Raw genomic sequence first — 26816 nt, forward strand, 5'->3', positions numbered from 1 at the left:
GGTGTGAGGACAGAGGGGATGAGGAATCACCTCTCCCTACCCCTGGCCACGTGATGGGTGGATGTAAGTGGGAAAGTGGAGGGGCTTCGGGTTGGAGTATCGAGGAGGCACATTTGGGTTTAGGCTTAGCAGGAGTCAGGAATGGTTAAGGTCACCTTGCGGCTGCTGGTTGTGATAGCCAGCCTCCAGCATGGCCCTGGATCATGTCCACTCCCTGGTATTCATGCTCCTCTATGACCCCCTCCCACACTGCATCAGGGATGGCCCGTGTGTCCAGCAGCATATGGCTGAAGTGATAATGTGTCACTTCTGAGGCTAGGTCACAAATGACAGTGTGGCTTCTACCTTTCTCCCTCTTGGATTACTCACTTTAGGGGAAGCCAGCAGACCTGTTATGAGAATGCTTAGGCAGCTCTGTGGCAAGCAACAACAGCCACCTGTCAAGGCCCCTGCGTGCGCCATCTTGGAAGCAGATGCCACAGCCCCAGTCGAACCTTCAGATGACCAGCCCCTCTTGGCAGCTTGACCCCAACCTCCTGAGACCCTCTGAGCAAGATTAACTCAGACACATCTTTTCTGGATCTCCTAGATTTTGAGGTGCAGGAAGAAGGATTTTTTAAGGCTGAGGCTGGAGTCAAGGTTACTCTTCCTCGTCGTCATCGTTGTTGCCCTCCTCCTCCTCCTCCTCTTCCTCCTCCTTCTCCTCCTCATTTCCTTCTTCTTCTGGCATTGGGGAGTGAACCCAGGAGCATTCAACTTCAGAGCTACATCTCAGTGCTTTTATTTTTTTATTTATTTTTATTTTATTTTATTTTTTGCCAATATGGGGATGGAACCCAGGGGCATTTGACTTCCAAGCTACCCTCCCGCCCTATTTTTTATTCTTTATTTTGAAACAGGGTCTCACTAAGTTGTGGAGGGCCTCACTAAGTAGCTGAGGCTGTCCAAGACTGTGATCCTCTGGTCTCAGCCTCCCTAATGCTGGGATTACAAGCATGTGCCACCATGCCCAGATATTTTTGGGGTTTTTATTTTATTTATTTATTTTGTAGTACTGGGGATTGAACCCAGGGGCATTCTATCTTCAATCTACACCCCTAGCCCAATTTTTATTTTATTTTTTATTATTTTGAACAAAGTCTCACTAAGTTGCAGAGGGCCTCCTTAAATAACTGAGCCTGGCCATGAACCTGTGATCCTCCTGTTTTGGGCTCCCAAGTACCAGGATTACAAGCATGTGCTACCATGACAGGATTTTTTTTTTTTTTAAACACTGGAGATGGAACCCAGGGGCATTCTACTTTTGAGCTACAGCCTCAGACCTATTTTTTGTTGTTGTTGTCTTTTGTTTTTGCAGTACTGGAGATGGAACCCAGGGGCATTCTACCTCTGAGCTGCATGCCCAGCCCTATTTTTTATTCTTTATTTTGAAACTGGGTCTCACTGAGTTGCAAAGGGCCTCACCAAGTAGCTGAAGCTGTCCGCAAACCGTGATCCTTCTGTCTCACCCTCCTGAATGCTGGGATTACAAGCATGCACCATGCCGGCTTACCCTCAGCCCTATTTTAATTCTTTTTTTTTTTTTCTTCTTCCTGGTACTGGGGATGGAACCCACAGGCATTCTACCTCCAAGTTGTACCCTCAACCGGATTTTATTTATTATTACTATTTTTTCTTTTGTAGTATTGGGGATTGAACCTAGGGGCATTCTACCTCCAAGCTACACCCCCAGCTCTATTCTTTAAAACAGATTCCCACTGAGTTGCAGAGGTCTCACTGAGTAGCTGAGTCTGGCCAAGAACCCAGATACTCCTGTTTCAGCCTCCCAAGTATTAGGATTCAAGTGTGTACTACCACACTCAGCTTATTTTTTATTCTCTCTTTCTTCCTTTCTTTTTCTTTCTTTCATTTTTTGCAGGTCTGGGGATGGAATCCAGGGGCATTCAACTTCCGAGCTACCCCCCTGCCTTATTTTCTTTTTTATTCTTTATTTTGAAACAGGGTCTCACTAAGTTGCGGAGGGTCTCACTAAGTAGCTGGAGCTGTCTGCGAACCATGATCCTTCGGTCGCAGCCTCCCAAATGCTGGGATTACAAGCGTGTGCCACCATGCCCAGCTCTTATTCTATTCCATTTATTTATTTAGTGGTGCTGGGGATTGAACCCAGGGGTATCCTACCTCCTAGCTATGCCCCAGCCCAATTTTTTTTATTCTTTATTTTGAAATAGGGTCTCACTAAGTTACAGAGAGTCTCAATAAGTAACTGAGGCTGGCTGAGAACCCAGATACTCCTATTTCAGCCTCCCAAAAAGAATAAAAAGCCACCATACCTGGCTTTTTATTCTTTACTTTAGAAACAGGGTCTTACTAAGTTGTGGAGGGCCTCACTAAGTAGCTGAGGGTGGCTGTGAACCTTTGATCTTCCTATCTCAGCTTCCAAATGAAACGGGGATTCTTGAGAGAAAACCTTCGGCATTTCCTTGCAGAGTTCCTGTCTACAGTGAGCGAGGAATGACACCCGCAGACCTCAGGAAGGGGAGTAAAAGGTTTATTGGAAGCAGCAGGGAATGGGGAAAGGTGGCTGAACACCCCCAAAGGGGCTGGAACTCTGGGTCCAGCAGCTGCCTTCAGGACAATACTTGAGAGTAGCCCAAACCGAATTGCCTTCAGGTGCAGGCTGCTTTCTTCCAGAATCCATGCAATCTGCCAGAAGGGAATAGAGAAAAGTGGCCGAACACCCCAAAGGGGCAGTCGGGACTCCCGGGTCCAGTAGCTGCCTTCAGGGTCACTATCCAAGTGTCGCCCAAGCCACGTGCCCTCAGATGCACTCTGCCTTCTCTCAGGGCCAACACCACCTGCGAGAGAGAGAACAGCTCCTCAAAAGGAGAGGGAGTCCTGAAAGGGAAAGTCCCCAATTTGCCATCCGACTAAGGTAGAGGCCTGATTGCTTGCAAGTCCTCTTTTGGTTAGGGTGACTTTTGGGAATCCAAGAAGAATTCTGGGAAGTAGCTCTCAAAATTTGCATAGGGTATTTGCAAGTCCTTTGAAGGGTCTCCTTTCATTCAGTAGGAGTGTCTGACTTGCTCTCTGCTAGCTCCTGGGTTTGTTGATTAGTAAACCGATGGCTTTGTGAAGCTCTGGCCTTCTTATCTCTGAGCCTTTGGAATTTCAGGTATTTGTCACCCCTCAGGAAACTCAGGAAATTAACTTTTTTCTACCGAGGCCTTTTCCCTATCTGCCTATTTCCTTTCTACCTCCTCATCAAGAACTGGGATTACAAGCATACGCCATCATGGCCAGCTCATTTTTTGTTTTTTGAAACAAGCCTAATAAGGTTGCTGAGTCTCTCTGTGTTGCTGAAGCTGACCTTAAACCTGTGATCCTCCTGTCTCAGCCTCCCACATACTGAGATTATAGGCTATGCCACTGAAACGGGGTTGGTTTCTTCAGAAGAAACATGACGTTTCCTTAAGATGAAACGGGGTTTCTTGAGAAGAAACTTGGCATTTCCTTACTGGATTCTTGTCTGCGGTGAGTGAAGAATGACACCCCCAGACCGCAGGAAGGGGAGTAAAAGGTTTATTGGAAGCAACAGGGAATAGGGAAAAGTGGCTGAACACCCCTAAGGGCTATCGGGGCTCTGGTGTCCAGTAGCTGTCTTCAGGTCACTACCCGAGTGTAGCCCGGGCCAAGTGCCTTCAGTTGCAAACTGCTTTCTCCCAAAGCCCATGCAATCTGCCAGAAAAGAATAGGGGGAAGTGGCAGAACACCCCTAAGGGCTGTTGGGGCTATGGTGTCCAGTAGCTGCCTTCAGGTCACTACCTGAGTATATCCAAGGCCAAGTGCCTTCAGTTGCACTCCACCTTTTCTCAATGCTAATGCGACCTGCAAGAGAGAGAAGCTCCCCAACGGGGAGGGGTTCCCAGAGTGGGTAACCATCCTGGTGCCTGTGCTAGGGGTTTATATATATCTGCATGTCCTTTTTGCTTGGAGTTTGGGAAGCAGCTCTCAAAATTTGCATAGGGTATTTGCATGTCCTTTGAGGGGTCTCCTTTCAGTAGGAGTGTCATTTGCATGTCCTTTGAAGGGTCTCCTTTCAGTTGGAGTGTCAGACTTGCTCTAGTGATGTCTCCTGGGTTTGTTGATTAGTAAACAGATGGTTTTGTGAAGCTTTGGTCATTCTTATCTTTGAACCTTGGAAGAGCTGATCTCTTTTAGGAGCCTTGGAAGTTAATTAGTATTCCTCTCCCCTCAGGAAATTAAGTTTTTTCTACCGAGGCCTCTTCCCTATCTGCCTACTTCCTTCTACCTCCTCACCACCATGCCAGGCACCCCCTCCTTCTTAATCTTTTTTTATCTTCTCTTCCTCCTCCCACTCCAGCCCATCCTTTATAGTTCAAGATAGGAATGCTGAATTCATGTCAGGATCCCTGCTGGGGAGAGCTTGCCTTCTGAGGGGCTCAGGCTGTTTGCCATCACAGAATCTCCCCTTGGGGTGAGATTGAATGGGATTGGTTCCAGGCCTGCTCCTGTGTCCCCATTAGCTTTTTTTTTGTGTGTGTGTGTGTATGTGGGGGGGGGGGTCTGAGGATGGTACCCAGGGGCATTTGACCTCTGAACTACACCCCCTGCCTTATTTTTTATTCTTTATTTTGAAACAGGGCCTCACTAAGTAGCTAAGGCTGTCCGCAAACCCCGATCCTCCAGTCTCAACCTCCCAAAAGCTAGGATTACAAGCAGGCACCACCACGCCTGGCTCCCACCAGCATCTCTTAGGGGCCACAAACCAGTTTGTGAATATAGTTGTTGGGGGGGGAGGGAAACAAGACAATATAAATTTATTTAAGACCACTTCTATTTATTTGAATGGCTTTTAAGAAGCAGAAGCCCGTGTTGTAAAACAAAGACATAGGACAAGCATGAGAAGTGACAGGGACCCACAGTGACAAGCAGGAAGCATCCTTCATCATGTGGCCTGCTCAATGCTGCAAAGATCCAGAGGGTGCTGGAGCCCTGGGGCATGCTAAGCACAGGGTAAGGGGCGAGGGCTGGAAAGGTATGCATCGTTTTTCACATAAAGAAGTGCATGCTCTGATCCTTAAGGAGGCACTTAAGAGGTTTACCATAAGGAGCAGCAGAGTGGTTAGGTGAGGAAGAAGATGGGGTGGGGGCAGTGAATGGTTGAAAGCGGAGGGCTTCTGCCAGGCAGATACAAGCACACTATGTATGTGTGATGGCTTTTTTTTTTTTTTTCAGTACAAGGGATTGAACACAGGGGCATTCTACCTCTGAGCTATACCCTCATCCCTAATTTTTTATTCTTTATTTTTGGAACAGGTTCTCACTAAGTAGCTGAGGGTGGCTACGATCTTCCTGTCTCAGGCTCCCAAGTACCAGGATTACCAGCATGTATCACTGTGCCAGGCTCTATGGCTTTTTTTTGTGTGTGTGTGTGTGTGGTACTGGGGGTGGAACCCAGGGGCTTTTTACCCTGGACTACACTCCCAGAGCTATTTTATATATTATTTGGAAACAGGGCCTCACTAAATTGCTGAGATCCTCACTAAGTAGCTGAGGCTAGCTTCGAACCTGCATAATCCTCCCGTCTCAGCCTCCCAAGCACTGGGATTATAAGCATATGCCACCACGCCCAGCTGACGGCTTCATTTTTAATCTGGTTCTAAACTGGGGATACTGAGATGATCTTAAGTAGAAACCATAAGTTAAGCATTTAGATGTATTAATAAAGAGGTTTGTACTTATGTAGTTTAAAACACGCAGGGGCTGAACTACGTTTTCATCAAGGTCATGTAAAGTCCCCAAACTGTGAGCCTGAGTGTAATGACCTCCTACACTCAGTTACTAGGGTCTAAAAACGCGAATTCACTGGGCCTCGGCCAGCGGGTATAAACTGGAGATTTGAGATCTGAATTTAGCCAGCAAGATATGTTTTCTTTGGCCTGCACAGTGTTTTCTAAGTCTGAAATAGTTGTCAACATTTACATGTCCAGATTTTCAGCTTCTCATGAAAAACCAGGTGGAGAACCCAGCAGCGCCAGCCCGTGTTCTCATGTGTTGGCCACGGATCAGGCCCTGCTCGGCGTGCCATCTAGCTAAAGACCCGGCTAGCTCCCTCAGCTCAGTTGTTTCCCCTGCGGCATCAGGGTTTGTGAGCCCCGACCCGTGCATCCGGTCTATCGTGACCTCAAAGATATTCAGCTACAAGTCTAGCCTTGAGCTTTTACCCTAATTCAGTGGCAGACTGCCCATGAAGGAGTATCCACCACAGGCCAGGAGTGTGGGAGCCAGGACCCCCATCTGCGTGGTTTTGATTCATTTTATGGGGCCTCTTATTGGCAAAGATAGGTTAACTGAAAGGTTCCCAGCCTGTTTCACATTCTTACATCAAGTCCCCATGGCCTCTGGGGGCTGGCTCTTCGGAAAGATATTTCCCAGCCAAGGTCAAGGGTAGTTCGCTTTGGGTCAGACAAGAACACCCAAGCAGAAGAAAGAGTTCTGGCCTAGGTTGGCAACTTTCCTTAGCCGTGGCCATCTGCATACAGCTGGCAAGTGTGGCAGGTTTAGGCACCACCATGTCATTGGGTGAGTGGGCTCCCGCTAGATTTTTGCAGTGCATAATCTGGCCAGCTGTACATGTTGGTCACCACGCTGTTCGGAGGAGGGACATAACAAGTGGAGACAGTGAGGCGGGTATAGTCAAAAGGGTTGTCTTAGATTCTGCCACAGGAAGTAAGGGCAGGAAACAGAGGATCAGGAGCCAAGCCCTCAGCCAGGAGCTGGAAGTTGGAGAGGAAGACTAAGGGGACTGGCCTCAGTGGCCCCCAGGCTGCACACAGCAATGTCCACGAGATGATGGGGGTAGCCAGAACCAGTCCCAAGAAGTCTGGCCAGCTATCAGTGCAGGGCCCAGGACCCTCGGTGGCTCATGGAGATACCCATTTGTATACAGTCCTCGCAAGGAGTGCAAACACACGCACGCACACGCCAGAGTCAGCAGCAGAGCTCTCTGAGCCATGACACACACCCACGTAGACATACACAGGCACAGTTTTTACCCAGTTGCACACACTCACGTGTGCACCCACACACACAATCACAGTGGTTATCGGCAAAAGCAGTTAGCTCGTTGCAGGGGTATGTTTAGCAAACATCTGCAGAGCACCTAAAGTCCTTTTTCAGCTGGCTAGAGCTACTTGTCCAGAAGAGCCCCAGCCCAGCACCAAGTAGCGTGGAAAGAGAGTAAAGAAACTGGGGAGTAAAATCACTCACTACCGCAGCCCAGCGCAGGCCTGTAGTGCCACCTACCGGCAGGGAAAGGTTTTGCATCTTGCTTTCCAGAGAGACTACCAGCAGAGGATGCTACTGGTCCTGGTCCCTCTGTTCCACCACAGTCAAGCAAGAGGCCGGCATCCTCAGAGTTGCACAGCAGCATCAGGGAATGAACATGCAGGCCCTGGCATGGATCCTGGAGAGCAGTACCCCACCAGCAGAGATGACAGGAGGTTTAATCTTTCATGTTACCTTTGGCAGTGGCTGCCTGCAGGGCTGGGTGACCACAGCCGTGGCTATTGGTGGGACGGCTTGGCCAATTCCTTCTAGTCTGCAGTTCTATGGGGATGGTATGTCTGTTGTCCACACCCTCACAGCACTCCACCTTTTCCTGGAGTTTGATCTTTCCACTTGACGTGTCTCTTCTGAGCCAACCACAGCTCTCCTGGGACCCTCTCCATGAATAACCTGTCCTTGCTTTCAGAGAGTAGCCATGAATGGCTTGTAAGAGTTCAACTGCTCAAGCCAACATGGGTCACTTTGCTTTATCCAGAGTTTATATTTAACATCCAAGTCCTAACAGCACTCCCCGTAGCCCAAGAGGCCACAGGCCCATGTCGCGTTGAGGACACTCTGAGCAGACGCTGGACACTCCTAGACGAGGGCCCTGCTCCCTGCCCCCTCGTGCATCAGCATGGGAGGGCACACTCAATTCGACTCAAGTAAAATCCATGCATCAACTAAGTCACAAATTACAGAGGGCCGTGGGTCTCTTGAAAATAGTATAATCTTACAATCCTAAATCCTCAAATGTCAAGCAAGGGTCAGATGGGCACAGAGTCCCCATGACCCTCCCTCTCGGGAGGGAGCCAACCTCTGTCCTCAAATGATTAGGTGGATGTGACTTGGTTCATTCCATTGAGGGTTAGGCCGGGGATGCTTGGCTTAGCCCAGGTGAGGGCAGCAAATTTTTTTTTTTTTCTGTAAAGTGCCAGGTAATAAATATGCTTGGCTTTGCAGTCTCCATCACAAGGATTCAGCTCTGCTGCTGGAGCACAATAGCAGCCCCCCATGTGTAGACACTGTGCTGAGTTCAAAACAACGGAAGCTCCTTGATAAAGGCAGGCAGAGCATCAGATCTGACCCCAGGGCCCTTCATTTGTCACACTGCATTAGCTCATTAGGGTCTTAAAGCTAGGTTCCACCTATTTGGGGTTGTTTGGAAATGCCTAAGAGGTCTGCAAATATTTGGTTTTAACTTAAATTGTTTTTTTTTAAAGCTGCTTAGAAAGTTATAACCAAAATTCACCCACGTAAATGTATTCCAGCATCTCAATATGCAGGAAATCAACATGTAAATTGGCTTTCAGGTGAGCCCCTCTGGTGGAGACCTCAGAATGGAATGAATGTCTCATACCACCACTATGCAGGTGTAGAAGCAGGCTGGAAAACGGTGAGGAGCCTGGTCCCAGCGTTGCCCAGACATGACTTGGAGTCCCAGTGCTGTCAATTGCAAACTAGGTGGCTTTGGGCAAGTTACAATAGCTCCCTCAGCCAAGATGGCCAGGACACCCCAAAGATGAGTGGCCCCTGACCATGGTGCTGCCGCTGCCTCTGAGAGGCTGGACCACAGGAAGATGAGTATTCACAGTGGAGGGTCCAGGGCTGCTGGCGTCACCAAGGGACACTCAGGGGACTCAGGTACCAGCTACTATGGAGATCTTTCAATATTTTGATAAGCAGTTTGGCTGTATAGGTGCACACCATTGAATATATCACCAAAATGTTGAATCCATCTTGGATTTAAACTTTTTGCTGGTTTCAATTTTTTTTTCTGGTATATTCTGCCACACCCCCACTACTCTGATTGGGCTTTCTGTTAGGAGAGGAGCTGTTTTTTGAAGATCTTAGCAGTCTCGGTGCTTAAAAACTGCTAAATAGCAGTTCCTTTGGGTCTCGGACTTTATTGGCAAGTATTTCCTGGGACCAGCATTCTGCAAGACTTGGGAAGTGGTGCGTTCAGCTAAAGAGGTCCAGTGTTCCCAAAGCTGTGGCCTCCCTGCCCCAGTGCTTCAGTCTGAGGTTAGATGTGGGGCTTTGGTGCTCCTCTGGCTTTTGAATTTCCTGGTGACACAATAAACACCTCTCTTTCCCCTTGGCCCTTCCTCAGCACTGAAGACCATCAGAGGGCTGTCTGGCTTCACTGAAACCTGCCCCCAGGGCTTCTGCCTTTTATTCCAGCTTCTGAAAAGTACTTTTCTGGATTTGAGATGCTCATTTGTGGTTGCAGTAATAGAATTTGGACTTTTAGTGTCCCTCCATTGCCCAGGGCTGTCTATATCTATTAATGGTGGCTCCAGCTGAAGTCCACAGAAAGTTCTTATCTTTCTGCTCCCAGTATCATGTTTTCCTGCTTCCTGAGCGATCTGGAAGGGTCCTTGGTGTTGTCACTGGCCCCCGTGGTAGGGACTTCATGGGTCCCAGTGTCTCTGGAGTTTATCTTAATTAGGTGACATCTGGCGCTGTTTTCACACTGCACGGGTCCACCCTGGTCGGGTAGCCAATGACATCAAGCTACACCCCTCAGACTTTTTATTATTATTATTTGGAGAGTGTCCTGCCAAGTTGCTGAGGCTGACCTCAAACCTGAGCTCCTCCTGTCTCAGCTTCCCAAGTACTGGGATTATGGGCATGCACCACCATGTCTACTGCCCAATACCACGTTATAAGCCTCGGCTGTGCCCAGTCTTGCAGGCTCCTTATGGGCATTGGTTCTATGGGCCCTGGAGACTCCTCCAGGATAGAACTGTGACTCCAGTGGCAGGAAGGTCAGAGGTGGCGCAGCATCTCTGGCCAGGCGTGGAACACTCATATTGGCTTGCGCTCCATACCAAGCCTTCTGCCCCAAGGCCTCCTCTGCTGGCAGAGGACCCTGGCTTTGCAATGGGAGTGACCTTGTGCAAAAGCACCTCCGCCACGTGCCCTTCTGGTGCAGTAATGCCCATGGCCCTGAGACAGTCGTGGAAGGGGTCTGCTTGGCCACCAGCCCAGCCTTGCCCTTCCTCCTGGGGACGGTCTCTCATGGGCCTCCAACACTGAGCATGCAAGCCCAGCCCAGCACTTCTCTTCTGGCTCAAGCTGGTGCTCATTTCCAGAAGCAGCTGGGCCTTCTCCATCTTTCTTCCTGGATTAAGCAACTGCTTGTGCCACACTGCTGGGAACCGGTACCCATTCAGACCCTGGGCTGAACATTCAGAAAGAAAGACCCTGGGCTGGCTCCCAGGTTGCTCTTCACCCCCACACCTGCAGGCCCCGGCCCCGCTGATGATGCCTATGATTTTTTTGTTTTCTTTTGTTTGCAAGGTACTCACTCATAGCTGGGATCCTCTGGGAGCTGAGCAACCAGCACACACTCAGCTATCTGCTCATCCCCTCTTGGTCTTCTTGGGAGACTGGCAATCTGCGTTTCTGCCCTTCCTCCCAGAGAGCAAGGGCTGCTCAGCAAAAGAGAAGGCTGGCCCCTCAGGTGCTCTGGAAGTGGTGGAGGAGCTGTGGGGGATCCCGAAAGGGTGGAGGAGTCACTGATGTACCTTGGGGTGTCACCATATCTCAGATTCCTTGCACAACATCCCAGTGACGGAGAATTCATTACCTCTGGGACAGTTCTGCCTGGACTTCCCCTGGTGCACATTTGACTCCTTCCTCTTTAAACCATCCCTGCCTTGGTACCTTTGGTCTCAGTTCAGACCTCCTACTTGGACCTGGCAGCAGCTCCCCCTCTGGTTCAGCCTGGACAACCACTCACCTCAGACGCTGCACTTTCTCTGCCTAGAAGCGTGGTAGGCTGTAGTCACTGGAGGACCCTGGGCTGAGCTGTGGGGTTGGCAGGCACAATTGAACTTTGGCTATGAGCTGCAGCAAAGAAAATCCTGGGGAGGAGCCCCTTCCGCTCCTCCCCAGGAAGAGCCTGCAGTGCCCCCTGCTGGCCAGGGGAGAATTTGCATGCAGGTTAAACTACTGGCCTTACTCCTTTCCACAAAGTGCCACCTGGTATCTGACCCCTGACAGCTCAGTTAGAGAATCACAGGGAGCAGGTAGGTCATCTTGCCCAGTGGTTCCCAGACATGGAAAGATGTAGATAGGGCAGCTGTGAAACACTGTGCATTTTGCCCTCTGGCAAAGGCCTCCGGGCTGAGGGGCATGTGGGGCTGAAATCCAGTCTGCATCCTATTAACCAAGCTGTGTAACCCTGCACCAGTGTGGGTCGGGCCAGAGCAAGGGCTGTCTTTGCATAATTCACCCAGACAAGTGTCGTCTTGTACTGTGCATACGCCCATACCTCTCAGCAGCCCTGGCCCAGAGAGCTTCCTCCAAAGGCAGTCTTATGAAACCAAACTTCTCTCTCCAAAGGAGAGTCTTCAGACCACCTAAAAGATGGGGAAACTGAGGTCCATGAAGGGGAGGGACTTAAAGTCATGCAGGTCATCCCAGGGCAGAGCTTAGATGCCAGATCCACCCTCTTCACGGCAGTATTCTTTGCACTACACTGAGCTAGTTTTTGTCCCAAAGGCTTTGAGGCACCCTGGCTTGGCTGACCCTCCCACGCTCAGTCCCACCAATTCCACCCTGAAATCCAGCTACTCCACGCGCTTCTACTGTCCCAGCCAGGACCATGGCACAGTGTTTGCCCAAAAGGAGGCACGGTGAGGGTGGCGGCCCAGTCTGTGTAATTCCCTACAAGTGCCTCACCCCAAGGGAGGAGGGCAGACATGCGAAGGGCAGAACGGCGCGAGGAACCAGATGGATTCACCAGGCAAGGCGTTGAAGGACCACGGGGAGCCTGTGGCAGGCAAGGAGGCTCGGCTACTGTGCAGGTGGAGTTGGCTTTGCAGGTGCAGCCCGCCGGGGCGTCTGTGCCACTCCATAAGGCACGTGGGCAGCCACGGTGCCCATCTCCTGAGCCCCGGCCACATGGAACATCTGGTCATCGAAGAAGATGTGCGGGCGGATCTTCTCGAGGAGGGGACCCTTGGGCGCTCCAGCTAAAAACAAAGCTTCATCTGTTTCCAGGCCCCAGCTGCGCAGGGTCTTCAGAGCCCGGGCCCCAGAACTGGCTGCACTGCGTGCCGTCACCAAGTAGGTGCGAATTGGGCACTCCAGCCGCAGGCCCTTGGAGTAGAACTTCTTCTGCAGCCTTCCCAGTGCCTCCAAAAAGCCCTTCAGGGGGCCCTGTGAGAGTATAAGGGAACACTGTGAGCTCACCCTCCCAAGCCTTTGCCCCTCTTCCTCCCTAAGTCACCAGCACCCTGCTGTTTGGGGTGGGAAAGTGTCTTGGGATCCCTAGATCTCTTGGGTAGCTCTGCAGTGCTGGCCCAGAACTCTGTGTGCAGCAGTGGGGCTGGAGGTCCCTACAGTCTAGGGTTGGTCTCATAGTGACTGGGCCTGCATCAGAATAACTGTACCAGAAACCGGGCGTAGTGGCGCACGCTTGTAATCCCAGTACCTGGGAGGCTGAGACAGGAGGATCGCAGGTTCACTGCCAGCCTCAGCTACTGGGTGAGGTCCTCCACAACTTAGTGAGATCCTGTTTCCAATAAGAAATAAAAAAAATGGGGCTGGGGGTGTAGCTCAAAGGTAAAATGCCTCTGGGTTCACATACACACAAAAGAACTGTATCAGGACCAGGGTTTCTCTGTAAATCCAGGCATGTCCTCATTGCTGGTGTCTGCCCTGAAGCTCTCTAGGTGTGTGTGTAGCCTTCCGTGCCCATCAGCCAATAATTTAAGATATTAAAATGAATAACTACGGCATGGGCATGGAACCCTCCAATCAGAATGGTCTCCAGTTGTAAACAGTCGGGACAAGCCAGGCATGGTGGTGCAGGCTTGTAATCCTAGTACTTGGGAGGCTGAGACAGGAGGATCGCAGGTTCACGGCCAGCCTCAGGAACTTAGTGAGGTCCTCTGCAACTCAGTGAGATCCTGTTTCAAAATTAAAAAAAAAAGAATAAAATAGGACTGGGGGTGTAGCTTGGAAGTAGAATGCCCTTGGATTCCATCCCCAGTACCATAAGTAAACAAACATACGGGACAGATGGGCTGATGTATGGCTGCTGGATACTAACCTGCTTGTGGGCACCCAGCTGGCTCAGAACGTTGGGCTCAAGCTCTTCAGCCTCAGAGAAAGGGTTTAATTTTCTACGGTGCCCAGAACAGTGAAGCTTAACCCAGTAAGTCTCAAGTTTTTAATTCTATATAGAACCGTGGGACATCATGGGTTAATGAGGATGTGTAGGTAAAGAAGTAGATAATGATAAAGACCGCTCATTTCTGCAGTAGTGGAAATAAAGTGGGCTTCTAGGCTTGGAGACCCCTCCGATGCCGGAGCAAGCAGTGGTCTCCTGGGCCTCTGCTGACCACTTAATGGAAGCCATCCTGCTCTGAGGGCCCAGGTTTTCATGGAAAGCCCAAACTGGGGCTCCTAGGAGGCTGGAGAGTCCCACAGCTTCAACCCCAAGGGGTTTCCACCAAGCTCTGGGGTGCGTTGGTGTCAGAGAGCCAAGGTCCCTGAGCCCCTACCCACCATGGCAGGAGGTGACCCCTGCCCTCGCCCCCAGCTGTATCTCCTGCACCAGTGGGGGTCCTCTCCCGCTCTTCGGTCCTCCAGGGAGGGAAACAGAAGCTCCTTCAGATAAGGGAGCTTACTCAGAGTGGTGCAGGATCTCCCAGAGCAAGGGAGGGGTCCAGAGAAAGGTTGGCGGCTTCAGAGAGAAGGGGTGTGGCCTTCAGAAGGGGTGGGGCTTACAGAGGGAAAGAGGGCTTCGGAGAAGACAGGACACCTCAGAAGCGGGTTGGGCTTCAGGGAGGGCGGATACCTCAGAAAGGGGACTGGAGCTGCTAAGAATGCCAAGGGTTCCAGAGGAGGATGGGAGCCAGGCGTGGTGACGCACGCTTGTTATCCCATCGTTTGGGAGGGTGAGACAGGAGGATTCCTGCTCATGGACAGCCTCAGCTACTTAGTGAGGCGCTGTGAAGCTCAGTGAGACCCTGTTTCAAAATAAAGAATAAAAAATAGAGGGTTGGGGTTGTAGCTTGGAGGTAGAATGCCCCTGGGTTCCATCCCACTCCCCCCAAAAAAAGAGGGGTTGGGGGCTTCAAGGAGGGTGTGCCGACTCATTGAGAGGGGCCAGGGCCCAGTGAGAAGAGTGAGGATTGAGGCGTGCGGAGAGACCTGGCTGGAATCTGGGCTGAGCCCGGTTTGATTCTGGCTGGGGATTCAGCCCCAGGGCATTAGGGGAGCCACCTGGTTCCTCCCAGGGCTGCCGGGGCTTGTGGAGCACCTGGGCCAGAGGTTTGTTCTCGTGGGCCTTCTCGTGCTCGAAGAATCTGTCCAGCCCGTGGGCCTTGACGATGCGCTCAGACTCATCGGAGAAGAGCACAGCATCCCCGTCGAAAGCCACGCGCAGCTGGCTCTGCGACACAGCCACGTCTCTGCTGGGGCTGAAGATGGTGGCCGCTGCGATCCCTAGCAGAGAGAGGCAAGCACTGTCTGCCTTCAGGCCAGGCAGGTGGGTCCCCTGGGCAGGACTATCCTGCCCCATCTGCTCCCCCCGGACTCAAGGCAAGGCTAGTGTTAAAGTATTTAAAAACCAGTATCGGGGCCAGGATGTAGCTCAGTAGCAAAGCGCCTGCTTTGCGGGTGTGGTGCTTTGGGTTCGATCCCTGGTTCCAAAAAGACAAAAAAAAAAAAAAAAAAAAAAAAAACTTTAAAAACCAGTAGCACACAGACACTTGCTACAGGAACAGACAGCAACCATAGCTTCAAAATAAGGCTCTGAGGGCCCTATGTGGGCAGGTGGGGAGAGTGGTAGGGCCTTGTTTTCAGAGTTGTTTGCATAATGAAATGTCCCCTTAAAAGCTCATGTGTTGCTGGACATGGTGGTACACACCTATAATCCTAGTGCTTGAGAGGCTGAGACAGGAGGATCACAGGTTTGAGGCCAGCCTCAGCAACTTAGCCAGACCATCAGCAACTTAGTGAGATCCTCTTTCCAAATAACCAAAAAGGCCGGGCATGGTGGCGCACGCTTGTAATCCCCACGCTTGGGAGGCTGAGACAGGAGGATCGCACGGGTTCAAAGCCAGCCTCAGCTACTTAGTGAGGCTTTTAGCAACTTAGTGAGACCCTGTTTCCAAATAAAATATAAAAAAGGTCTGGGAGTATAGCCCGGAGGTAGAAAGCCTCTGGGTTCCACCCCCAGTACCACCAAAAAAAAAAAAAAGGGATGGGGTGCAGCGAATGACCCTGTGCCCAGTCCCCAGTGTCAAGACTAAAGCTCAGGCGAAGGGCCCTGCAGCCTCAGTGTGCGGAGGCGGGGCCTTCGGAGATGACTGGATCCCAAAGGGCTGCGACCGCGTGGATGGGTCAATGCATTGATTGATTCATAGCTTAAAGGCTGTTGGGAGGTGATGGAAACGTGGGAGGTAAGGCCTAGTGGGTCACTGGGAGCAAGCCAGTGACTATCCCTGGGCCCGCCTCTCCCTCTCTCTCTTCCTCTCTCTCTCTCCCTCTTTCTTTCTCTCTTTCTTTCTCTCTCTCTTCTTCGCTGTGAAGTGAGCAGCTTGTTCTTCCACACCCTCTTCACCTGATGTCTGCCTCCACCTCAGGCCCAGAAACAAGTGACCAGGGACTGAAAGAAACCTCTGAAACCAACCATAAGCCAAAATAAATCTTTTTTTTTTTTTTTGGTACTGAGGATTAACCCGGGGGCATTCTATCTCAAGCTCTACCCACCAGCCCTATTTATTTATTTATTTATTTATTTATTTATTTATTTTTGGTGGTACTGGGGTTCCTGGAAGCCCTTCTACCTCCGGCTACACTCCCAGACCTACTTTTACATTTTTATTTGGGAACAGGGTCTCCTAAGCCAGCGCGCGTGGCTGGCCTCGAACCTGCCATCCTGCTGGCTCGCCTCCCAAGTACTGGGATTACAGGCGTGCACCCAGCTACATCTTTCCTCCTTTGTTTATCTCAGTGATAGAAATCCACCGCAGCTTATAAGACAATTAGAGAAATCTGTGCAGGTATCCCAGTTGCCATGGCAACCCCCAAGTTCTTTAGAGCTTCATTTAGAGTTGGCCCTCCCGCCTCTGGGACCTCTTTGCTGAACTTCCCGTGTTCTCTTTCCTCATTGTGACTCACCCTCATCAATGGCTTCTCGCACTTTCTCCGCATCAGCTGACAGGTAGAGGTTGGTGTGGTAGGCCTTGAGGTAGCAGATGGGGCTGTTCCCACCTGTCATGCAGAACCTCTCGATGAACAGGTCTGGGGAGGAGGCAGAGCACCCAGGTGAGGCCAGGGCCACCCCCCTCGCTGCCTAATGAGTGTGGGGGGTGCAGAGCGATCGCTGTGATTTGGGGCAGGCCTTCCCCTCTGAGCCCTTCCATCTTTCATCAATGAAATGGGAATGATTAGATCTCTGGAGTAATTGCCTGGCTCACAGTAAGCCACTCTCGTTTGGGAATCACAGTGCTACAGAAGGTGGGTCCTCCAGCCATGACTGGTGACCCTGCCCTCCTGGCATAGCTGATTGGGTAAGGGGCAGACAGCTGGCCCAACTGAGCCAGGCACTGTCTCTCCCAGCCTGGCTGTCAGGCAGCTCATCTCTTTGGCTGCTGTAGGTTGTAAAATATTTGCTGGTAGCCAAGTGTGTTGGTGCATGCTGGTAATCCCAGTACTTGGGAGGCAGAGACAGGAGGGTCACGGGTTTGATGACAGCTTCGTCAAGTAGTGGGACTCTCATCAACCGCGAGACTCTGTTTCAAAAATAAAAATAAAAAGCGGGCGTGGTGGTGCACACTTGTAATCCCAGCGCTTGGGAGGCTGAGACAGGAGAATCACACAGGTCTGAAGCCATCCTCAGCTACTTAGTAAGGCTCTCAGCAATTTAGTGACACCCTGTTTCCAAAGAAAGCCCCTGGGTTCCATCCCCAGTACCACACACACACAAAAAAATATTAAAAAATAAATAATAATAAAATAAATAATTAATAAATAATTAAAAAGGCCAGATGTGGTGGCACATGCTTGTAATCCCAACATTTGGGAGGCTGAGACAGGAGGAGATCGGTTCAAGGACAGCCTCAACTCCTACTTAGTGAGGCCCTATGCAGCTCAGGGAGATCCTGTTTCAAAATAAAGAATAAGCCGGGCGTGGTGGCACACGCTTGTAATCCCTGTGCTTGGGAGGCAGAGACAGGAGGATCACTCAGGTTCAAAGCCAGCTTTGCTGGCTAAAGAGACCCTGATTCCAAATAAAAATATAAAAAATAGGTGTCTGGGAGTGTAGCCCGGAGGTAGAAAGGTTCCCAGGAACCCCAGTACCACCAAAATAAAGAATAAACAATAGGGCTACAGGCCGGGCGTAGTGGCGCACGCTTGTAATCCCTGCGCTTGGGAGGCGGAGACAGGAGGATCGCGCAGGTTTGAAGCCAGCCATGCTGGCTTAAGAGACGCTGTTTCCAAATAAAAAGTATAAAATATAGGTCTGGGAGTGTAGCCCGGAGGTAGAAGGGCTTCCAAGAACCCCAGTACCACCAAAAAAAAAAAAAAAATAGGGCTAGAGGTGTAGCTTAGAGGTAAAATGCCCCTGGGTTCCATCCCAGTACCTCAAAAAATAAAATAAATAAACTGGGCATGGTGGCACACGCTTGTAATCTAGTACTTGGGAGGCTGAGACAGGAGGATCACAGGTTGGACACTAGCCTTGACAACTTAGCAAGACCCTGTTTCAACATAAAAAACAAAATTGGTCTCTGGAGTCAATCTCCAGTACCATAAATAAATACATAAATACATAAATAAGGGGCTGGGGTGTAGCTCATAGGTAGAATGTCCCTGGGTTCAATCTCCAGTAACACACACACACACACACACACACACACACACACACACTTGCTGGTTGATAAGTGGCTGCTGTTCTGAGTTACTGAGTTACCCGTCATGCCCAGCCCCTCACCCCTGTTCTCTACAACAGAAGGGGAGGGCAGGCCTGGCTCCGCAGGGTCCTTCAGGATCCAGCCCCAGCACTACACTTGGTGTGTTCTGGCCACCAGCATCACATTCATACAGGTGGTTAAATCTTTTTAGTATCACTCCTGCTCCCCAAAACTTGAAACTAGTATTTTAGGGTTCTAGGGGCATAGCTCAGTGGTAGAACACATGCTTAGCACATAAAAAGCCCTGGGTTCAATCCCCAGCACCCAAAACAAATAAATAAACAACAAAATATTAAACAAAGCCAACTTGGTTCTCTTGGTTCTTAAAACAAGGTCTTGCAAACCTATAAAGACAGGTTTATTTTTTTTCTGTCTGTCTCTCTTTCTCACCCTCCCTCCTTATCTCTCCCAAATTGGATTTCTCTGCTTCTCCTGGTTTTATTTATTTATTTGTTTGTTTGTTTATTTATTTTGGTGGGTCTGGGGATGGAACCCAGGGGAATTTGACCTCCAAGCTAAACCCCCTGCCCTAATTTTTTATTCTTTATTTTGAAACAGGGTCTCACTAAGTTGCAGAGGGCCTCACTAAGTAGCTGAGGCTGCCTGCGAACTGCAGATCCTCCGGTCTCAGCCTCCCAATGCTGGGATTACAAGTGTGCGCCACCACGCCCAGCTCTTTTCTTGGTTTTATATTCAGAAAAATAGAGAAATCCATTTTGGAGGGGGAGAGAGAGAGAGAGAGAGAGAGAGAGAGAGAGAGAGAGAGAGAGAGAGAGAGAGAGAGAGAGAGAGAGAGAGAAAGGGTTGGGGAGTAAACTTGTTAGAAAAGCGTAGTAAGAGCCTACATGGTCTGGAAAGAAGAAGAGCCCAGAGGAGATTTCCAGTGCTGTTGGCCCAATTTTACTTCCTGCCTTGTGGTTCTGCGCCCTGGATCCTACTATGAAATGTTTCTCTTCAGCTAAAACCAGTTCTGGAGGGACAAGTCCTGCCAGTCGCAGTCTGGATTAAGACAAAGAGCCCTTTCACTCCAACAACTGCCCTTGATTCTCCCAGCAGCGTTGTGAGGCCCGATAGCCCTGTCACAGGTAGGGAAACTGAGGCACACAGGCAGTAAGTGCCCTGCTCAGTCACGTAGGGAGTGGGGCCTGTGAGTGTGTGCTGGGGTTGGCTTATGACGACTTGGAAAAGCAGCCTGTTAAATATTCATAGATTTTGTGAATTGTGTTGTTCATTCATTGGTAGATTACAATCAGCCATGGTAGGAATATTTACCCCTAAAAATTAGCCACATTTCAAATCCAAGGGTTTTATTTTTTAATTATTATTTTTTTGGGGGGATACTGGAGGTTGAACCCAGGAGTGTTCTACCTCTGAGCTATACTTCCATCCCTATTTTATTTTTTTATTTTGAAACAGGGTCTCGATAAGTTGCTAAGGGCCTCACTAGGTTGCTGAGGCTGGCCTTGAAGATCCCAAGTACTGGGAATACAGGCACGTGCCACCACACCTGGCACACATTTATTATTATTATTATTATTATTATTATTATTATTAATTATTATTTGTGTGTGTGTGTGTTTGTGGTACTAGGGATTGAACCCAGGTACATTCTACTTCCAAGCTATACCCCCAGCCCGATTTTATATTCTTTATTTTGAAACAGAGTCTCACTAAGTTGGGGAAGGCCTCACTGAATTAGCTGAGATTGGCCACAAACCTGTGATCCTCCTGTCTCAGCCTCCCATGTACTGAGATTATAAGCATGCACCACCACACCTGGCTCACATATATTATATTATTATTAATTATTATTATTATTATTATTATTATCATCATCATCATCATCATTATTATTTTGGTGCTAGAGATTAAACTCAGGGACATTCTAGCTCCTAGCGACGGCTCCAGCCCTTTTTTAATTTTTTAATTTTAACAGGGTCTCACTGAGTTGCTAAGGCTGGTCTGGAACCTTGATCCTACTGTTTCACCCTCCCAAGAACTGGGTTTACAGGCGTGTGCCACCATGCCTGGCTCACATTTGTTTCTGTAAAGAGCGAGTTTTGGGGCATACCTCTTAGAGGCCAGCCAGTACACAAAGCCCCTGGAGCCCGCGGGCTGCTGCCAGCCAGCAGAAGTGGTGGGTGTCCCCTTGGGAACCCCTCCTGCTCACCATAGTGATTGATACTGTTGATGAGGCGGACTCCTACTTGTGCATGGTTGTTGGTCATGAGGACAATGTCGAAGACATCCTCACTGTCGGGGTACAGCTCCCGAAGCCGCCTGTTCACAGCCTCCAGGGCCTGGAAGGGAGAAGGCACCGTGGAGCTCAGACCCCAGGGACTGATACCTGGAGTTGGTGGCAAGGGGTTCAATGGAAGGGGCGAGAGGAGGTCAGGGGCCCGGCCAGGGACCAGATCGACGCCACGGACTAGCTCCTAGTGCCAGGCGTTACCATGGCTTCCTGGCTGTCAAGCACATGCTACCAAAGAGGTGAATGGAGGTTACCTGGTTACTTGTTACTGGGCTACATCAGTCCAGAGGAGAGGTGGCCTCTTCCCACAGTCTCTGTCCCCCGGCCTCGCCGTGCCTCTGTGGGGTTGCACTGCCCAGAGGGGGCGCCTTTTCCTTACTGGGACCCTGGGCTCTTCTCTGATCTCACCCTGTGGGCGGCGGCAGGAACCGCCCCTCACCTTCACGAAGGGGAAGGCTGGCCCCGGGCTGAAGGGCTCATTCTCATGCTCCAGCTGGTAGCGCACATAATCCTCCACGCCCTGCTCGGTGTAGATCCGCTGCTCCTCGTCCATGCGGAACAAGGCCCGGGAGGACACCGCAATGGTGACGGCATTCTGAGGCTTGGGCTGCAGAGGAGCAGGAGAGGCGTTGTCACTCGGACTCGCCCTGCGCCAGGCGCTCATATGCCAGCCCTTCTAGGAGCTGGGGACCCGGAGGAGACCCAGGCCCAGCTCAGCGACCCTGTCTATGCAGGACCCAGCTGGGGATGGAGGCAGGAGACGCCCCTCACCTATGAGTGTGATCTGAGGGAGGGCATGCCCTCAGGGAGTCGGCCATCCAGCTGGCCATCTGGACGAAATAGGCAAAATGAATAGCGTATGTGGTCAAAGTCTGAAGGATGCTTGAGATGATCTCCATTTGGTTGCCATTGTGAAAAGAGAGCCACACGCCCTTAGGAAGAAATGGGTACTCACAGACAGGCAATCACATCCAGCCTCAATCTGTCTCCTGAGCTCCAGGTTCCCATATCTAACTGTCCTCGTGGACTAACAGACACCCCAACTTACCTGCCCCAGAGCTGGATTCTAGCACTTTCTCCACCCCCCCCCAACAACCCCTCCGTTTTCTCTGTATCTCAAGTGCTCAGTACCACCATCCACTCCAATTCCACCGGATGTGGACAGCACCACTATCCACACAAGCAGAAGCTGGAAGTCAGCCTCCACACTTCCCTCTATTTCCTTCCCCATCAATCAACCGAGCAATCACCCCGACCAGTCAACACAACCACAATCTACCCACTTTTTTCTGTTTCCCCTACCATAGTCCCGGCCATCATCACTTCTTACCCACTGCAATCCATCAATACAGGGGACCCCTGCCCGGTGGAGCTTATGCTCCGTCCTCCAGCAGAGATTCATGCTATCCTTTGGAAGAAGACTGTCCAGCAGAACTTTCTGTGGCAATGGAAATATCCCATCATTTGTACTGCCCACGAAGCTATGGGACAACTTGAAGTGTGTCTGGTGAGACGGAAGACCTGAATCTTCAGGTTAAATAGCTACCTAAGGCTACTGGCTGGTGCAGCTTTAGAGCCTTTAACTAGAAAACCAAGGAATTTCCCCAAGGTCACGTGGCTGACCTCACTTTGTAACTGGTTTTTAACCTCAAACAAGATGATGTATGTGGCCCTCAGGATCAGCGTAAGGCAAGGGTGGAGTGGGTGTCCCTCTTCTGAGGCTCATCAGGTGCCTCTCCCAGTTGCTGACCATGACTGTGTGTCCTTAGGTTGGGTACCTCCTAACCCCATCAGCACCTGCTTTGCATAGCCAAAAAGCTAAGAGAAATAGCTAAGCCAGAAGTCCTAAAAAAGAAAAATGAGGGTGGGGGTGCTGGGGCGATGGTCAGAGATGGTAAGCATAGGTTTAGAGAAGGTGGGGAAATGAAAGCTCCTGCGTTGTTCTGACCCAATTCCCTGTCTGCAATCTGGGCTTCTTCTGATTTTAGTTCACTCTCATGAACTCAGGAAGCCTCTAGGCCTTTTTTTTTTTTTTTTTTTTTTTTTTTTTTTTTTTTTTTGTACTAGGATTGAATCCAGGGGCATTCTGCCTTTGAGCTACACCCCAGCCCTATTTTATTTTTATTTTGAAACAGGGTCTCACTAGGTTGATGAGAATATCATTACTTGCTGAGGCTGTCCTTGAACCTGCAATTCTTCTATCTCAGCCTCCCAAGTACAGCCTCCCAAGTACTGGGATTACAGGCGAGCACCACCATGCCTGGCTGCCTCTAGACCTCTGAGATAGGGCTGAGCTTGCCCTATCCCCTTGGGCAGGGACGGGCCCATCTTCTCTTCAAGGACAGAAAGCCAGTTGCTCCTTAGCCCCTTCAGGCAGGCTCCCAAGCCTGCAGCTCCAGCCCAGGCAGCTAGCCAAGGTCTCACTCCCCACTTTCTGTCCCATAGTCTCTGCCAGACTACAGAGTCCTGGGTTTCCTCTGGTTGAGCTACCTAGACCTCATCTCATCCCATCCCTGAACATTACAAGAAAAATGTCCTGGCTGCCCTAGCCCCAGGAGTCTTCTCTTTTACAGATGGGAAAATAGGCCCAGAGAGGGACAGAGTATTACACTGGGTCACATAGCAAAGTCAAGCATGGCCAAGTGAGACTCCAAGTTTCTAGCCTCTGTCCTAGCCTCTAGTCACACAGTAATCCCCTAGATATGGCCCTTCTCCATGGCTTCTAGAAGACCACAACCTCCATTACTTTAGGGGCTTCCCTTGAACAGACCTTTTTCTAGATTTGGGAGAAATGGTGAGAGGCATCATTCTCTCAGACTACAGTGTCTCTGAGCAGAGCATTCTTTCCCTTAGAATGTCTCTCCACCCCAGGGTGCTCTAATAGCTCAAGGGAGATAGGGTTGAAGGGCCTGGAGGAAATGCAGATCCAGCTGGGAAAGATGACTGTCTGCCCAGGCTCCCAGGAGGATCTGAAGGAGCAGGTGAGAGACCAGAGCCAAAGAAGCCCAGTGTGCAGAGACCGCCCGACCACTGGGTTGTCAGGTGCACTGAAATCAGGAGAAGCCCAGATTGCAGACTGGGAATTGGGTCAGAACAACACAGGAGTTCAGCTGGGAGCTCTGGGCTCCAGGGAGCCAGGGTCCTGCCAGCTCCTGGTATCCACTGAGGAGAGGCACGGGCCCATTGCTCTGGCCTGGGGTTTGGGGAGGGAAGAATAATAGAAGGCGGCCCAGCCCACCCAGGCTGCCTGAGGAGTTCCTAGCCAGCTCCACATAATTCTGCCTATTGCTCCCAAGATAGGAACATAGCCAACAAGCTATGCTGGAAGGAGAGAGAGAGAGGGAGGGAGGGAGGGAGGGAAAGAGAGAGAGAGAGAAAGAGAGAGGGGGGGAGCACAGGCTGTTGGAGGAGAGAAGGACAAGATAGCTCTGGATTGAGGAAGTCCTCTGACCTCATAAGGTGAGGGCCTCCAGTGGACCTTTATGCAGTTAAATAGTTCACTTGGGCTCCTGGGAATGAAAATAAGCCCAGGCCAGACCCTGATGGGGCCCAGGAGGCTTAGAGCCCCCAAAATAGCCTGTGGGAAGAGGGGCTACTGCAGGAAGGAATGGCAGCTGGTAAGTCTCAGGTTCCTTGCCTCCCAGAAAACCATGCGAGTCAGAGGCTGATGGAGTCATGAATGACCACTGTGTCTGGGTCCCCGGGTTCCTTGGTGCTCAGGAAGAATAGGATTTCCAACACTGAAGCCACTCCAGGCCTCTCCTCTCCATCCTGCAGGCCATGCCATCAGTCTAGTTTTGCCTTCTCACTGCTGTGCAGCCTGCAGACCCACCCTTTCCAATCCATCACAGAGACAGCCCCAAAGTGATTGTCTACAATGAAAATGGGACTGAATTAATCCCCGCTGAAAAATCCTGCAATCACTCCATAATGGTTCTCATTTTTTAAGAAATGTAAGCTGACCTTTTATTCCAATGAACTCTTAGCAGAACCCCAATATGTAAACCAGATATTACCATATGTAATTGGTATGGGCCTATTTTATAAATTCAAATACATTACACATAAATTAATGTGTTTATTGTGAAGTCAACCAATGAAAGCTGTGTAGCTGCTTGGATGACACATTTGGAACCAGGGGTTGGAATGCCAGGGCAGAAACACGCTCCCACATCCAGCCAATTTCTTTCTGTGTCTGTTTTTGCACAGTATTGTGACAGTCCTGACTCACACTGATAAGTGGTCACAAATGGGAAGAGGTTTTGTTTTGTTTTAAACTGCAGGCGTTGTAACTCTCTGGATGCTCTTCTATTAAACATATCACAGAGCCAGGTGCGGTGGTGCACATATATCCCAGTAGTTGGAAGCTGAGAAATGAAAATCATAGGTTCAAGGACAGCCTCAGCAGGTAGTGAGACGCTCATCAACCTAGTGAGATCCTATTTCCAAAAATAAAAAAAATAAATAAAATAGGGCTGGGAATGTAGCTCAGAGGTAGAATGTCCCTGGGTTCAATCCCCAGTACCATTTAAAAAAAAAAAAGATCACAGGAAAAGCTTTAAAATTTTTGGTGGGGTAGGGGATAAAAAATAACCTTGTAGCAAAGCTAATGTTAGTGGTCTCCAAGGTGCTGAAATATCCAAGTGACAGAGCTGAGCTGGGTTTTATTGCATATTTTTAATTGTTTAAAATATTGAAGGAAAAAGGAAATAAATTGGATGCATGTGTCTGCACACCCCCTGAAACATGGGATTCCACAGAACCTAGTTTGAAAACCTCAAGCCCACTGAATAAGCCCCCGGGCCCTGTTCACAAGCCACAAGCCCCCTGGGCAGCATTCCTCCAACTCTCCTACCCCGAATCCTGCATTCTCTTACTGTGTACTGATTCTAGACCACAGTCCTCAGTTTCAAAGACATCTCTCTGTCTTTTGCCCTCCAGTTTCCCTCTGCCTGGGCGCAGAACAGGGGTCTCGGGGCTCTGGGCAAGCAGCCCTCTTTTCTTTAGGGTGCAGGGAGCCTTCTTTAGGGTGCAGGGAGTCGCAGGGCCCAGAGCCGTAGCCCCTACGCCGGAAGCTTGGGTCCTGAGCCCAGTGCCCAGACCGTGCTGGGGCCGGGTTTCTGGAGTCGGGTTACCCAAGCCAGGGCCGAGGCTGACCCGCTTCGCCAACAAGTGCTGCTGGCACGCCCTAGCTGCCGGCGCCCAGAGGGGCGATGGGGCTGAGGCCGTGGCTGTGAACTGAGTCCCGATGACACCATGGGGGAGGGGGATTCTGGCGTGGGACCAGAGCGCTGGAAAGAAAACACCACCAGCAGCGCAGAGCTCCCAAAATAAACCCGAGCCTGCGCCAACTGCGGGGCGCGTTCTGGAGCAGAGGAGCCGCGTCCTCTCCCGGATGGGCGCTACGGTCCCTTCCCAGGGGGCTTGCGACCCCTCCCTCGGAATGACTTTCTTCCACCCCGTACCCACGCCCTGCTTTTACCGATTTGGGTTTCTTCTTGGGCGCGAGGTTGTCGTATAAAGTCTTGACCTCCTCCCAGCGTGGGGTCGCGGCGGTCTCTGCCCCGGGCCCGGGCTGGCGGGCCTCGCGGGGCTCCCCCCGGTCCATGCTCGGGCTCTGACCCGGTTCGGCCGAGCAGGCGGCGGTGGAGACGCGGAGCTAGCGCGCGGGGCTGCAGGAGGAGGCGCGGCCCGGGCGTGAGAAGGGGGCGGGCGGCCCGGGGGGTGTGCGCGCTCGCTCCGCGCCCCGCCCGCCCGCCGCGGGTGGGGGACCCGGGACGCGGGGCTCGCCCTCTCCGTCGCCGGGCGCAGCTACTGCTGCTGAATGTGTTTGGGGGAACAGCTGACGCCTCTTTTCCCGACAGATACACGCCTGGAGCAAATTGGGGGGGGGTGCAGGTTTCCGGAGGAGGGGACTGCAGCACAGTTTCAAGGGCATGGACAATTTTTTCTCCCCAGGATGGTGATCTCCAAAAGAGAAAATGAAAAGCTACGCTCACCTCCTTCCAAAAGCTAATCGCCCCGCTGAACCCGCTGATGCCAGGATCCTGGTACCCTGGGACCCTGCGCACTCCCCTTCTCTCAGTCCCAGCAGGAGCCTGCTCCCTAGCAGGGGGCAAGTTCAGGATCCAGCCGGGCAGCTCTTCTACACCAAGATGGAGTGGGCGGGGATGCGCTAGAAGCCGGTGAAGACACTGTGCTAGTACCCTAGTCGTCCTCGCAGGAGACGACACCGAAGAGACTGCCGGGGACTACGAACCGAGTTTCTTGCCGGC

The 26816-nt window shown here is 50.9% G+C and overlaps 1 protein-coding gene across 1 annotated transcript; it reads right to left on the reverse strand.

Annotated features, from left to right (window-relative positions):
* Nucleotides 1–12153: 12153 nt before the first annotated feature.
* Nucleotides 12154–26155, reverse strand: NT5C1A (5'-nucleotidase, cytosolic IA; the record flags this gene model as incomplete). Its single annotated transcript, XM_080692652.1, has 6 exons — nt 26024–26155; nt 20981–21148; nt 20461–20590; nt 16495–16617; nt 14630–14814; nt 12154–12519 (listed from the first exon to the last, which is right to left on the reverse strand). Exons 1-6 carry the CDS (start codon nt 26147–26149, stop codon nt 12154–12156), a joined length of 1098 nt encoding a protein of 365 aa, XP_080548778.1. The 5' UTR covers nt 26150–26155.
* Between the last annotated feature and the right edge of the window lie 661 nt (nt 26156–26816).

The sequence above is a fragment of the Muscardinus avellanarius genome (assembly GCF_963383645.1).
Source record: "Muscardinus avellanarius genome assembly, chromosome: 3".
NCBI classification, from domain to species: domain Eukaryota; kingdom Metazoa; phylum Chordata; class Mammalia; order Rodentia; family Gliridae; genus Muscardinus; species Muscardinus avellanarius.